This window comes from Nipponia nippon, unplaced genomic scaffold (assembly GCF_047370975.1).
Source record: "Nipponia nippon isolate SJK-2023a ecotype South Korea unplaced genomic scaffold, ASM4737097v1 scaffold_7, whole genome shotgun sequence".
Taxonomy (NCBI): Eukaryota; Metazoa; Chordata; class Aves; order Pelecaniformes; family Threskiornithidae; genus Nipponia; species Nipponia nippon.
In genome coordinates this window covers 50,144,097-50,160,150 of record NW_028262391.1, presented here as the reverse complement: position 1 = coordinate 50,160,150, position 16,054 = coordinate 50,144,097, and the positions used below count along the sequence as shown (strand labels likewise).

The 16,054-nt window shown below is 41.4% G+C and overlaps 1 protein-coding gene and 1 long non-coding RNA gene across 3 annotated transcripts in view; one reads left to right on the top strand and one right to left on the bottom strand.

The window, feature by feature from the left end:
• Positions 1–4,599, top strand: part of KCNG4 (potassium voltage-gated channel modifier subfamily G member 4) — a 19,435-nt gene extending 14,836 nt beyond the window's left edge. Inside the window, exon 3 of the mRNA XM_009477441.2 lies at positions 3,814–4,599. Coding sequence (XP_009475716.1) covers positions 3,814–4,599 — 786 coding nt within the window. The remainder of the gene's footprint in view (positions 1–3,813) is intronic.
• LOC148051068 (uncharacterized) lies at positions 4,276–16,054 on the bottom strand. 2 transcript variants are annotated; one of them, XR_015700569.1, is made up of 4 exons: positions 16,008–16,054; positions 15,842–15,914; positions 11,692–11,771; positions 4,276–4,405 (listed from the first exon to the last, which is right to left on the bottom strand). It is a non-coding gene; the product is annotated as an uncharacterized LOC148051068 (long non-coding RNA). The 2 variants fall into 2 exon arrangements; XR_015700568.1 differs by having other exon boundaries at positions 15,842–16,028.

The following is a 16,054-nucleotide window of genomic DNA, read 5'->3' as shown; positions in this document are numbered from 1 at the left end:
CTTTTGAACAGGATGTTCAAAAGGATCAAGAATCTTCAAGGAGACTGACATTAGAGAGGGATATTCTATATAACCCGTATCACATATATTACATAATATATACAAGTATTCTTAATATATAAAACATTCACATATAAACTCACTGGATGAAATCTATCTCCCAATGTGAAATCAATGAGCATGTTCTTATTAAATCCCACAGAGCCAAGGTCTTAGACTCTCTTTCCAGACACTGGTGACAGAAAGACAGACAGGCAGAGAAAGAGGCTTGGAAGTTTCTGGCAGATGTTGTATAGGGACTGACTCAATCACCGTACGTCTACACTATGTAATGGAGTGAAATGGCCCTGCTGCGAGAGGGTAGCTCAGCTGCATTATTTCTAGGGCTCGAGTTAGTCACCTCCATACAGAACTACTCTGCCGCATGGATAAATCAGTTCCCTCTGAGAGAAACAGGGCTGGTTTTGCTGCAGGCCTTCACGTAGTGTAGGCATGTCTGAAGCAAACAAATCCTTCTTTTTCTGTCTCTTCTGAAAAAAACGAAGCATGGAATTCTCTGCATTAGTCACAGTGTCAGAGAGTGTGATACTGTCACTCTTTTGTTTCCTGCAGCAGAAGACGGGACTGTGGTTTGAATCATATGCAAACATTTCTGAAATGTCTTTTGCAAAGTACATAAAAAAGACAAAGTGTGCGAACAGGGGAGAACTCACCATCCTCTACATCCACAACTATGCACAAAGGAGAAATAAAATGCACAGTAACACTCCTGAAAGGTTTGATTTGAAGGGTGCTCTTCTGAAAAATGAAATACGCATTTAGGAAGCTGACTGCACAAATTGCTTTCTCTAAATGTATATAACTTTCCATGGGGAATACTGAGGTAACCGAGGATGGCGAGAAGAAAAAAAGTCTCCCAACCAGTCCTTACAATGCTACACCTTGAAATTTCACACTCAATTCAAAAGACGCCCTAGAGCTTAATGGTTAAAACTTCCAGCAAACAAAATTGCTTTTCTTGTATTTTCCAAAGAAGGAATAGTGAAAGCTACATGATGATCTGAGAGCAAAGTCACCTGTAAATGTATAAAGGTAAATAACAGATGCACTGGAAATTCAGCCCAGTTAACAAAAAATAAAATAAATCTTGATGGGAACACTGAATAATTCACAGGCCACATCACCGGAGTGACCACAGGCAGGTCTGTGCAGAGTCCAGGCAGCACTGTACAAATAATTTACAACTTGGAAAAAGTGAACACTGCATAACACAACTGCTGATTGCAAACCATCTCATCAAACCAAGTCAGCAGCTCTGCAAACATCAATGCGCTCTAGGCAATGCCATGGCAATGACTTCAAGTGGGGCTATAACCTGATCCTGTACGTGTAACTCTAGCAGGGCCAAGTCTTCATTACCTTTTGCGATGTTTACTTTAAGAGATAAATTATGACCTTGACAGTCTACTGTTCAGAAAGAGGAAAAATCCCCAAACGGTGCTACAGAGCTAAATTGTTCTGAGGGTTAGACAGAGTAAAAGACGTACGTAAGGGATATGCTACCATTTTACCTGGGGAACCTCAGATAGCCAATGATATAAACGCCACCCGAACAAAAAGACTTGTTAATCCCAAGAACAGCAGTAATTCTATCACAAGGGACATTCTAAAAAACCATGCAGATGGTAACTGAACATTGGTAATAAGTTTAATTAATAGTAGGGGTATGTGTTTCCCATGGTGTTTTTAATCAATATTGCTCAGGAAATTTGGCTGAGAATGGATAACACTGTGTAAGGAACTGTTCCTCTAAATTGCTTAATTTCAGAGACAGGCTGTCAGGAAAGATGCACACAGCAGCCCTGACTTCATTCTACAGAGGTTACAAAAAAAGCCTTTCATGAACCAAGAGTCTGCAGTTATTCCTGAATAACACGTGACCGCTCTGCCTTCCCCAAAGGAGGTCCTTTCTCTGCCCAGATCCTCCTTCGTCATCCCTAGTTCTGCTTGATCTTCAGCAGTGTGAACACCTCAGAGAGGCAAGTCCCTGTTCAGCAACAATACATGGAGAAGACTCTTTAAGCTTGCCAAGCCTTCATGTACCAAAGCCGTAGCTGGAAAAAGCCATTTGCTAAATATTAATTTTCAAGCAGCTTAAAAACCTAAAATGAAATTACTGCCTTCTACATTTGGGTTTTCTGGAACATGCAGTGACAACCCAGATTCTGAGTCCAGCCTGGAATTTCAAAGGGTTGCGACACTAGTCAATCGCTTTCCCTGGTTCCCAGTTATAGCTGAAATTTCTCACCTTCACCAAAAACTCAAACCCCATACACTTCATATCCCAGTGTTTCAATAGTGTGCTCAGCAAAGAAAAGCACACAAGGATGCTTCAAAGTCAGCTAAAGTCCATGAAAGACTCCAGTTCACTTGAACTGGTTTTGGATTAGAGCTGTAATCCAAATATTTGCACCGATGCAAGAACTTAATGTAAACAGCAGCATGCCACTGTGAAAATAGCACACAAGTACCTGCTGGGTGGAATGCTTCAATAAACTTATTCACAATGCTTAAAAGCAAAAAAACCAGCATTAGTCCAATCACAAGGCTAGGTTTCTTAAGAACATATTAATTCTCTGTACAGGTACGGGAATGTATTTATCAATAGGATATACAGGGTGTGTAAGAAAGCAGAGACACCAGTACTGAAAGCCAATGTGTTCCTTTCAGGGGGAGGTGTCCAGCTGCTAAGCAGTACATGCTGCTTTCATTGCTATTTCTTACTTTCTATAAGGCAAAAAGTGGTGGCGGGACCTGGTTTGTTTTCTGCCAGGTGAAATACAGTCAGCAGACACTTGTGCGTATGAAGGAGGCCGTACGTACACCTCAGTCCCTGCAACCGATGCGTCCCTCTGTTAGCTCGCTCTTTGGATGGATGTAACCTAGCGGCTGCCCATCACTAAGGGATAAAGCTCAATGTAGTCTCTTGCTTACCCAAATAATTACAAGTTAATTTACATTTGCCTCTTCATTTCACTGGAATAAAGCAAAAGTATAATTTTTTAGGCTCAGCTCAGGAAAATAAAAAATGTGAATCCAAGGTAGTTCAACTGAAGCCAAAGTTTTTTGATACCAAAAGCGAGAAAATACTGCTTGTAGCACGTGGCCTCAATACTGGGAGAGGATTCTTCAAGGCAAGTTTCACCCACTGGGTGAATATTTATTTTCCTTTAGATTAAAACATTTGCATGTACAGAAAGAAACATGATTTATATATGGCATAACTGAGCCAAGGATCCAGATGACTTAATGAACATCTCTGAACCACTTTCAATTGCCCCAGAGTACACAGCATTTGTGAAAGCACCACGCACTGAACAGCACCCGAAGTTTACAGAGACATTCAAACATTAATCTTTCTTTTGAAGAGAAACTGATTTTTGTACAGGCTTATAAACCAGTCAAGTTTAAATTAATTTCTCTTTGAGAGCAGAAAGTGGGACTTATTTGGGAATTACAGGCTGCGTGCCAAAAAAAACCAGAATACAGAAACGAGTTTCATTCATTTAGACTGGAAGAAGCAACATCATAAAAATAAGCAGGTAGCTATATCTGTTCATTCAGATATTTCACGCGCTCATTATCGTCTATACACCACTGAAAGATGGCGGTCATTCGACCACCTGCTAGCTGGGATTTGTTCATTTCTGATACCAGTGACTCAAGCAGATATATATTGCGTCGTCCTTAGTGTTTTTGGATGCTGGTTCACAGACTGTTCTTTTATTTAATTCTCTTTTTGTTTTGTGTCAGGGCGAGTGTTCTCAGAAGTGCTATTACATCTTCATCATAGAGACCATCTGTGTGGCTTGGTTTTCCCTGGAGTTCTGCCTCCGATTCATTCAGGCAAGGAGCAAGTGTCAGTTCTTCAAAGGACCCCTAAATATCATTGACTTCTTGGCTATTTCCCCCTATTACGTTTCCCTCATCTTCTCAGAGGATGACTCAAATGAGGAGGATGACAGGCCAAGCAGCAACACATATTTGGAGAAGGTTGGTTTGGTGCTACGGGTTTTACGTGCCTTGAGGATCTTGTATGTAATGCGCCTTGCCCGACACTCCTTGGGCTTGCAGACTTTGGGCCTCACAGTTCGGAGATGCACACGGGAATTTGGCCTGCTTTTACTCTTCTTATGCGTGGCTGTCACTCTGTTTTCTCCTTTGGTCTATCTCGCCGAGAATGAATCTGGGAAGGTGCTTGAATTTACAAGCATACCCGCTTCTTACTGGTGGGCTATCATTTCAATGACCACTGTGGGGTACGGAGATATGGTACCACGGAGCGTCCCAGGCCAGATGGTGGCTCTGAGCAGCATCCTCAGTGGGATTCTCATCATGTCTTTTCCTGCAACATCAATATTCCACACTTTTTCCCATTCCTACTCAGAGTTGAGAAAAGAACATGAACGATTGCAGTCTCGGCTAAACAGAGTAAAAAATGCCAACCACTCTGGTGAGAGCGACACCTTCAATGAGACAGACAGCTTGATCCTGGAGGATCAAGCATCACCAATCAAATACATTTACACAGGCAACTAAGCCTGGTTGTAAAACGTTCCCAAGAACACGAATAGAAATATACACATACGTATGACAACATAATACACAAAGCAAAGCAACAACATAGGTTACGATGCTAATTTTCTCTGCCAGCATAGGTATGATAAGCAGTCAAGCCAACGCAGCTAGTTCCAACACATCATTATGGAGCTGGAGGTCTTGAGAATGTCAAAAGTCAGAGTTTATTCAATAATACTCATTCTTCTCTATGACTAATAAGAATAAACCTTGTCTCTGTCAGTCTTGTATCTTGCTGAATACCTAATATTGAACGAGTAACAAACAAAACAGCTTTTGTTGGCACAAATACACTTGTTATTTTATTTGCCTTTGAGTTCCCAGTGTTCTTGCAATTAACATCTTGAGTCAAGCATTAGAATGGATTCTTTCAGGGCTACGCACCAGTGTTTATACAATGCTCATCCACCAGGCATACATAAGCCTCGATACAAATCTGAATTCTGTATCTAAAGCTACCAATAAGCTTAAAATAAAAGCACTGTATGTGAAAGCTTTCAAAGTTTGCCTGTAGCCAGACGATCAATCTATAAATAACAAATGGCACTGCTATTGTATAAAATACATAGTGTTTGCAAGAGAATTTGCTTGAAATGCAGTTGCGGTCTGCAAACTGTAAACGTTTCATACTAGACAGCAAAAGTTTTCAAACTTCTTTTTCATATATTTATTTAAAATAATAACGAGGAATAAAAAAACCAAGATTATTGACCATATTAAAAAGAGTTGGTGTTATCTTTTTTATTGAATGGTGATGGCTTCTCTGGAGGAAAGATAAAAAACAGAGTTATTGAAAATAAGATGACAGCTCAGAAGTATCCAAAGGTATAACTAGTAAAGAATGAGGTGAATGATTGCCAGAGAGGCAGTGGGAGTGATTTCCTAATGCAAATGGCAGACGTCCCTTTTGGGATGTCCAAGTATAGCCAGAAGAAAGCAACAGGACTACACAGAAGTCAACAACGCTACTTCGTGGGATAGTCTAGATGATCTTTTACAATTCGACCTTTTAGATGCTGTGAATGCAGTTAGTGAAGACTGATACCGAGCCACGAAGGCCAGGTCTGGGCACGCACCTGTGTGTTTAGGGCCTGCGTCAGCTCACAGGTCCTGAGTTTGTGAGCAGCCCTGTTGATACCCGCAGAACTTTGACACGCTGAATGCTGGACAGATATTTAAGTGCTGAGATAAATCAAGGCCTAAATTATTTTTTAATCAGATTTTCAGCTTTCATTATTCCATTTCTTAAATCTTACCAAGGTCCCCCTGACCTTGTGATGGAGCAAAGCTCAGTGAAGTGACGATTCAGTTCCAGTTTTCAGCAGGCACCATGCTTTCCCAGCACGGTGCGGTTTGGAGCCCAGGGGTTACCTCCAGGCGCTGTGACCCGTCTCCCACGTGGACACACAAACATGGCCACTTGCAGAGTTATGCAACTTCATGCAGGCGTTGGGGACTTTTGGGTTTTAGATACTGTCCTCGCTGTGCTGCGTAGCTTAAGTACAGAAAAGCACAGTTGTTGGCACAATTTGGATCACGTGACTCAAATTAATCTCTTGGATTTATCTTGCTATTGACCCTATGATTTAAACCAGAGACACTGTAGCAGATTATAGATGGGATGTTCCAACACAACTGGAACAAGTCGAGGCCAGATGACAGGCATTTATATTTGCCACATAAATGGTGGCATTTCTGCTGGTTAATGCATAGGTCCATCTGATTTTTTATTTTTCACAGTTAGCATTTATTTTTTGCCAGCAATTCTCTACAACAGGACTACCTACACGGTAAACCAGACAAAATCCAACCCCAAGCTGGACCGTGACCCAGACCTCTCCGGGGTCCTACGCGTGGTGATGCTACCTGCATTTCTCTGGGAGAGTCTATATTTCTTAACAGTTATCCCAGTTTCTTAGGAAAAACAATGGCGCGCTGCCACAACACCCAGCAGAGTCCACTTCTGCCCCTCTGGTCCGGCAGAGCCCAAGACAGTGCTTGCTCCCTGCCGACTGAGCCCTGCTAGGACACGTACCCTGATGCAGAATAGCCACCTCTTTAAAAAGACATTTCTCCCCACTGACACGCTCTTTGGAAATACAAACAATTACGTGGTGCAACTGATTTGCTTTTTCTAATTAACAGTTTTCTTGCTAGTTCAGGAGTTAGTTCAACATGGTCCCACGGAAAATTAGCCCAGCCACATTGCTCTAAACACGCAGACAGCTGGAAAAATATCGGAGCTTTTACTGCCTGAGTACTTATAACAGCTTAATGTCCAACAGGTTCTGTGATGTCGGTGGGGTTGTGGACATCGCATGCATCCACATTCACAGCAATCCAAATCCTGACTCAGTCAAGCCTTTAAGCTTGTGTAAGTTCTTCCAAAACACAATGGAAGAACGTGCTGAAACGCGGAGGTAAAACAAACAAACAAAAATCAGTGTTTAACAGTGAAGTAAGTGCTTGTACTTTCAGCAGCATCGGAACCATAACATATATTTCTATTTCTAACTTAATCTCTTCCTATAGCTTGTTCTGGGCTGCACCAGCCTTCGTAGAAAATGTCCTTCATGATTCATTGTGTTACTAGGGAGGGAAAAATATGTTGGGAGGAACATTTAGTTCCTGTGTAACTCAACTGAGTAACAAATTCAGAACAAGCAGTTACAATTAGCAGATATTGTTGTTGCCAAGATCATATCATTTCATAACCAGACTTAATTAAAAGAGCAGTTTAGGTGCCTGGCATCCAGCTTCTCTTAGTTCAAAGCCTTTTCCCTGAATCTAAATCCTAGAAGCAGCAGAGGAACAGCACCCATCATCCAGAGAAAAAGATGTTGCTCAGCCCTCACCAAATGCTTTATATCTCTTTTGAAGCTTCTAATTGCTATGCTGATATAGCAACAACTCTACTGGATAACAAAAGGACCCACAAAACTCCCCACCGTGCTGGTTGATAGCTACCCTGCTCTGCAAACCAGCTGGGGACACCAGAGAGTGACAGAACCACATGAAAATGCAACACAGGACCCTTCCAATTACTGGTCTGACTTGGAACCAAAACACAGCGAATGGGTTTTGATTACGGACTAAATGCAAATTTTCTGTGATGTTGAAATAGCAGTGACGGGCTAAGACCTGTGCTTTGACCTAACTCTCCTTTCTTCAGGGATTCTGCAGATTGCTTCCAATTCTCACTGCAGCCCTCGTACCTCCCAGCTATTCCCCAGGTGTTTCTCCTCTTTGACTTCCATCAGTTCCTCTGGTAGAGAAGCATAAGACATGTTATTATTTCAGTTATGAACTCCCATTAGTTTCGTAGACTCAGTATTTTATTAATTCAACCTAGTATTAGATCTCCCGAAATTTGCTTTTCATCTGTCTTTGGCAATCTGAAGTTTGCATCCAGCCACTAGTATTCGTAATATAGTTAAAGTTACGAGGTTTATTAAGTCACCTAAATTCATTGAAGGGAATAGTATGTTATTTTAGGAGTAAATTGCAAAAGAATTCACTAAGTGTACTGCATATCCTATGCATGAATTATAGCAGAACTATTTAAAACTTATATTGGTCAATATTTTTATTTCAAACACACCCAAACAGTACTCTGAAGTTATTTTGAACAATTAAGCACATCTGCTGATAAAAAAAAATGACACTCTGCATGCCCCCTCTGATTTTATTCCTAATGAAAGATTTTTCCCCCCCTTTTTTTTTTGTTCAGAAAATTATTTTAATACATTGCAGTAATCTATAAATAATGATGAAAACCTAGAAGGTCAAGGAAATGAAAATCACAGCACATTCCCTGAAGGAGCATTAGAAAGTTTGTCCTTCTACAAGTAATAAATTATTAGCCACATGTTAAAGTTAAAACTGATAAAAAGATGATATAATACTCACATTACCTAAATGGAGTCTGGTTTCTGCATAGTAAAAAGCTAAATATTCTAGCACATTTTACTGAAATTATTGAATTCCTTCCTGTGAACTATTTTGCTTCTGCAGCAATGGCTTATCTGAGCTAAATGGGGCTTTCATCCCTTCCCTGAGCCCTAGCCATGCACCAGTACCTGGCAAAGCCCTACGAAATGGGACAAGGCTGTGAACACCTCAGGTACTCAACAGGCACACTGGGTTCTCTGCGGGCCTCGGACATGAGGTGTTAAACCAGAGTTTCCCAGCAGGCAAAGCACAGAGACTGAGCTGAAAACTCCTCTCTCCTTACAGGACACCAGCATTTAGCTCAACTGAGGTTTGCAGAACTCTCCGACTAGTTTGGGCAAACCCATTGTTGCACATGGGGTGCAGATCTTGTTAGGAACAACAGACAGACCTGTGCAGTTCTTAATTTGCAATATTAGGATGAAACACTACTCTAGGTTACTCTTATTTTTTTTTGTGGATGACTAAAATGATACTCACAAGGAAAAGATGATGAGAAAGAACTAAGGTGTTTCCCTTCCCCCGTCCTCCTGTCTTTACCATTTTACTTCCAATAGAAGCTAGTTCTCAAAAACTTCTTTTCCCCAAAATTTAGTGTTCCTGTAGTTCCCTTATGCCTGTATCTGATCACCATGAAAAGCTCACACAGAGGGGGAAAAAACCTAACCCAAAGCTACTTCACTGTAAGAGAGATCTGCATTCAGAATAGTACCAAGGAAACTCGTGTAAAAATTGCAGGCCTGCATTGCCAGCACCAAGTAGAAGTGCTTAAGGAGCACCTTAGCAGAATATTACAGTAGATTCAGCAAGAGGGATAAAAATCCAGCTCAGATTTCATTATTTCCATACTTGATCCCCGCCATAACTACACCAGTTGTAAAAATCAAGCGTACGTCTAAAAGGGAAGGGCTGTAGAAGACCCTTCGGGTGTTCCTCTTCTGAATGTTATAGTCTGTTATATCACCAGTAATAAGTACCATAACTAAGTAATAAAACTTAATCATCCTGAAACAACACTTAAAATTTTTAAAATCTTAAATGAAAAGGTCTACTGCTTCATACCTGACAATTTTGTTTAAAAAAATCCTTTAGGATTTAACATATTAGCATAGAACTCTCTACATGCACATAATAAAGTCATAATATCTTCCAAAATTTCCTGCTTGCCAGTTCTAGCATTCAGCCAAATATTAGTCAGTTAGACACTAACTACGAGTCAACAGGTTTTATCTCTGCTTCTTCAAAATAATTTCTTTCCATCAGCTTTCAAGAAACCGTGACTATTCTCAGTAAGAACAAATGGAGTGGTACAGAATCTTTCTTCTGCCTAAAGATAAAATAGATATGGTACAATTTATATTGACCTTGCAGGGCAATGAAGCCCTCACAATGCCTCGGTGAGAATCCAATCATGTTTCACTTAATTTCAGACAAGCCGCACGATCGTTTGCTGATGTTCCACCATTTGCTTTACCTCCGCACCCAGGCCCGCATCACTTCCCACACAGACAGGACGCTGACCAGGTACCTTCCCAGTTCCACAGCTCCCTTTGGTTTTGCCTGCCCACTTTGGAACCCCACATCAGGAACTGTTCATCTGCTATATGAAAAGCCATCTTGTTGAAGAATTTTCTTATTAAAATTCATAACCTTAAAGGTGCCGTGTGACAAATACTAAAGATAATTGGATTGCACTCATGAACAGAGAATACTAATAAAACAAAGGAAGTGCTTTTATGCCCTTCAATCAACAGGTCTCGTACCGTCCTTTAAGGGTCTTCTACTGTCTTTTAGGAAAATATCTGTTAAAATTTTCTAATTAAAATTTCACTTGCAAATCACTGTTCTTGAAATATCTTCACCAGAACAACAAAGCAGGTAACAATCATAAAACTTTATGCCTTGAGGATCTACTTCTCCAAATTATACAAGTTTCCATTAGTCTGATGTTTCACTTTTATCTAGCTATCCTGAAGCTTTCCTAACTGCCTAGTTCCACACCAAATTAGTTAGAGCTTTTCTACCTCTGAGAGACTTTTATATGAGAATTTCACAAAAATCATCTCAGCTCAAAGACAACAAACTCCAGGAAATTTCAAAGCTTCAGAGAGACGAAAAGCTATGAGCTACTCATGATTAAAGAAAAAAAACATTACACAGTACAGCAAAGATACATTAATAGACTCATACAACACAATTACGATGGTTTTCACAGAATAGTTTTAGGAAAGAGAGGGTGAAACCATACAGGTTGAAACCAGCTCTATCTGTAATTCCAAGTCTGATACATAGGTTGATACCCTGAATGGTGCTTCCAGTCAGCAGGATTTAGTACAGTCATTTCCAGAGTTAATGAAGATAATGCTATCAGCTCATTAAGGTGTAAGTATGCATGCTTAAACAAATTAAACTAATTTCATACCGATACAAAGATACCTAAGGGAAACTGAAGGTCAAATAGCTTTATGCAATAAGTGATTCAGAGATTGTGAAATGTTCTAACAGAACTTAAAACTGCATTTTGTCTACAGAATTTTGCATTTCTGAATAAAACTGTAACCAAGGGTCCATTCCTCAGAGTTATTACACAAGTGGCATTAAAAAAAACAACCAAACAAACACAGAAATGGATTTCAAGAGCAAGAACATTGGAGGGAACACTACACAGAACAGATAAATCAGTTTCAAATTATCTCCCAAAAGAGCAAAATATGTCAGCAGTACAGTATAACAGGTTTGCTGGCCCTTAATCACTGTTTGTTGAAATAACAGCAAACTAAAGGCCCATTTTTGCAGGTTGTCGGGTAATTCTTGTGAGCTGCTAAGTGCCTTTGGCTTTGTGAAAGTCTAGAGAGTTTGAATCACCTGAAAACTCTAAGTGGTGCAACTAAATATTACAATAAGGTAGCTAAATTTTATACTTGACTATACTTTATTTCATTGAAGTAACACGAATTCTGACTGGTTTTAGAAAAGACCTCTGTGTTTCACACTGTCTGCTTCTGTATCTCAGCTTCGGATACCAAAGAAAAGAAGAAAAGCAGCCTTGATGTGGTATAAATCAGTATCACGCTTAAAATCCATAGACTTAATCCAACTTACCACAGCTGAGAATAAGGTTGTAACTACTTCTACATTGCTGCAGTATGTTTGCTGTCATTCTCTTCCTCCATCAAGTGATTCTGAAATGTAAAAAAGTCAATCAGAAAGCTGACAAGAAAGATCAACCTTCCTTTTACCACCAACTGTGATCAACGCTTCAGGCTTTACAAGTTTTGTTGGACTGTGACCCCTGCAACCTGTTGACAAGAATTGCAAGCCCAGACACAAACACAAGCCTTTGTATTTCCATTCTTATCTACACTCCTACCGCTGCGTGCTGTGGTTTTATACATATGTTGATCTTCCTAAAAAACACAGACCATGCACTCTCTGAAACGGCTACACCGAATGCTCCCAAACATTTCCAAAAGGGAGGGAGTTTCATAAAACCTTCAAAGATGTCCACTGTGGCTGATTCTGGGTGGGAAACTGGAAGAAAAGGGATGCAATTCTTGATTCATCGCATTTCCAACCGAGAGAAGAGGGGCTACCAAAGGGTCTCTAAGAGCAGAGAATATCCCAACCTGTAAACCACTGTCAGACAATCATTGGGTTCCTGTGCATGGGAGAGGACACACTCCAATGTTAACTACAAGGAGGTGCTGAGCCTGCTCCTTAAGGGCATGCTTATTTGCGAGAAAAGCTGGCATAGTCATAGCTGTTTGCTTGTTCAACTTTGGCTTAAAAGCAGCACTGAGGACTGCCAATATTTATGCGATTCTCTCATTTTATTCAGAGAGCAAGAACAACCAGCCAAAAAGTCTTGGAGCACCCTGAACATAACAAGACAGCAAGAGCACTCATTTCTCCTAACTGCTTTTCTGTTGAATAATCAAGCTTATATTAGTTTTGGAAGCTTTCCTCTTCCAAGACGCAGTGGGTAAGTCAAGTGGCTTCTAAGCTGAAGACTCTGCACAGAGCTTAACCCTGCCAAAATTTATGCTTGGGAATTGTCCCAAGGAACCATAATTGCACGACTGAGTCTCATGAGATAGCAGCAAAGCAGGTCTACAGCAACAGGTACTAATGGAGGTTCTTCCTCAGGAAGCCAGCGAGTTTGCCTGTAAGAACTGACTCCGATTTCCACAGCTCACTGGTTACCACAGATAGAGTTTCCTCTTTCTTTCCATTCATGCCTTTTGTGCTGCACGGGGGCAATCCATTTTTTATTCATAGGGTTTTGGAGGATCAGTAAATACTCTGTGCCACGGCAGTCCATTTTTAAGCTAACATCTCCCCAGCTGTGACCTGCAGTAGCACATCTGAGCAGTGGAGTTTATCTTTGTAACATTGCATTGGCCTCCCTCCCAATACAGCCACTCGGTGTACTTTTACTGACTGAAGAAAATTATCAAAGAAGCATCTTATCAACATGTGCGCCGAATGTCCAGATGAGCGTAACTGAATCGGCAGGAACACTGCTTTGGTGTTGAGCCAATATTAAGACATCAGTGTTCAGGATTTTCTCCTACTCTTCCAGTCCATCAAGAAGCGAAGCACAGATGGATAGATGATGTGCTCACTCTTCAGGGGCTCCGTTCCAGCTCTGTTCCAGTCAGATCTGAGCCTAAGACTAGGGGCCAAACAGGACCCCACAGTCAAGTCACTGTGCTGGTCCCCTTCTTATTCAAGATTTTCTTGATTTTATTACTGCCTTCTGAGAAAACACTTTGTATTATCAGAAGGCAGCTTTAAGATACACTTCTAATGCTGTTACACAAATTATAACACTAAGTTGAAACCACAAAAATGCTCCAGTGATTCAGTCCTTTTTGCCTCTGGGACCTTCTGTCCCTTCAACATCTGAACAGCCAAATCAGAGCTCACTTAACCTGACACCGGTGGCTCAAAGAGATGCCTCCAGCCTATGAAACCCCATAGCAGACCACAGAATCGTTAAGGTTGGAAAAGACCCTTCAGATCATCAAGTCCAACCGTTAACCTAACACTGCCAAGTCCACCTCTAAACCATGTCCTTGAGCACCACATCTACCCGTCTTTTAAATACCTCCAGGGATGGAGACTCAACCACTTCTCTGGGCAGCCTGTTCCAGTGCCTGACTACCCTTTCGGTGAAGAAGTTGTTCCTAATATCCAACCTAAATCTGCCCTGGTGCAACTTGAGGCTGTTTCCTTTTGTCCTATCACTCGTTACTTGGGAGAAGAGACCAATCCCCACCTCGCTACAACCTCCTTTCAGGCAGTTGTAGAGAGCGATAAGGTCTCCCCTCAGCCTCCTCTTCTCCAGGCTAGAGAACCCCAGCTCCCTCAGCTGCTCCTCACAAGACTTGTGCTCTACCATGAGCACCCTTCCTCTGAATGATGCTTTCCAAGCCAAAACATCAGTTCATTTCTAATTAACAGTGACAACTCGCATCATACAAACACAATTCAGCATGATTAAGTCTCTCCCCACCTCCAAAGCTTTCTGATAGTTAAGACCCCACCTCAAAACCACTTTGTAAAGGCTCTGCATTGAATCCCGATCTGCCCTGGATGCTTTCCCAGAGGTCCTCACACCTTCTGTCTGACAGCCATCTAGTGGTACTTGCACCACTTAGCAAGGTAAAGGAGCAGCTAACTCAGTGCTCAGATGGATGGGTCCTCTCCTGTTAGGACCAGAAGCTGTTCTGGGAGGATGGAATGTATATATTTATGTCACTTTATTTATTTGCCATTATCCTATAAAAAAATGTGTGTAACACATTAGACACATCACCACAATGCTGTCTGTGGCTGTCAACGTTTTATGGTTGCCAACTGTACTCTCATCCTGCCTCCGAGATGAGACAAGATAATGGATAACAGGGCTAGCACAGCTTCTTCCTTCAAAGAAATGTTGGTGCAAGACCTCCCTCCTTCCTGCAGCCAGGCCTCGCTAGGGGGAAACCAAGCATGGAGTATTCCTGCTTGCTTTCTGCGCTGCTGCCTTATGGATGATTGCTCCAGGACATATACAAGGTATACAAGTGGTTCAACCACAGACACAGGCACTGAAGGTACCACTCTAGCCTCTTTGAAACTCTTGCCGAAAGGTTTTTGTTATGAAATGCACATGGCAGTGATTCTTGTGGCTGCCTTTAGCTGCTGCGTACCCCTCCTCGGCGCCCCTCTTATCTCTCCCCTGCTTTCAAGCATGCATCTTGTGCAATTCAATTAAAAGTTGTTAGATTCCTTCTGCAGACTGAGCTCCTTGCTGCAGTAATTTCCAGTTGACTCAAAGGACATCCTGCCCACTGTAACAAATACATGAGCTTTTCTAGTTTCTTTCTCAGTTACCGCTTGCATCCTTTTGTATTCTAAGTGCTCAGATTTACACCACCTGCCCGGAATCACCTAGAGATCTTTGTCATGCTTTTGTCTTCACACATCCCCTTCTGTAATCTCCTTTTACTTCAGCTGGTCTGCACTGTCCCCAGCAGAAGCAACGAGAGCTAGAACAAATCTACAAGATACTTTGCATGACAAAGTCACAGAAACCCATGTAACGCTGTGCACATTTCTAAGCTCAGCAGACCATTGCACTCATTCCTAACTATAGGCATCGTTCACTAGTTTTGAGACTTTACAGGTGCTGCATTGCCTTGAGGTTCTGAAAACTGTGAAATTAACAGTAAAATATCTTGGGTAGCTTAGTGTGAAGGCAAGAAGACTGCAAATGAATGTTAAGTTTTATTCAGGTTTACTCAGAGGGCAGGAACATATTCTAGTGTTAAGGGAAATAAAAAAGGAAAAAGAAGATTTAAAGAGTCAGCATGAGTATTCAGAGGCAGGTGTGATTATCCCATATATTACAAGCAACCCAAAGAAAACCAGCCGCCCCAGGTGCTTGCCTTTAGCTGCACACATAGGGGTTAATTCACAGTAGACAGACTGACATGGTTCAGGGGAACACCTCATTGCCAAAAGCATGATTTGCCTCCAGAATACAGTAGCTAGTCAAACTACTATCCCAGTGGCATCGGGCAGATTACTCAGCCCAGGGTTTCTACTAGAAAGAAATGTTGGAAATAGCATTTGGAGAAATGTGAGCTCTGGTCAGCTACAAAGATAAGGATATTGTTAGATCTCAGTGTACTGGACTTCAAGCTTGCTTTTCCTCTACCTTCAATACATTCAAGCCCTAACTTAATTAATACCCTCAGCTTACCTCAGCAGAGGTGCCTTGTAGAGAAATTGTATGCAATGTTTTCCTCCAGCACTCAGACAGGATACGTGAAACCCTACAACCAATAAATAATGCAAGAGAAACTAGTTCTAACTTTAAAGATTGACAGAGAAACCCCCCCTTCTTTCCTCCAGCCTGAATTCTTTACAGAAAAGAAGAGCCTTTCCCTTCTGCCTGCCAGCACGCCAACCACCC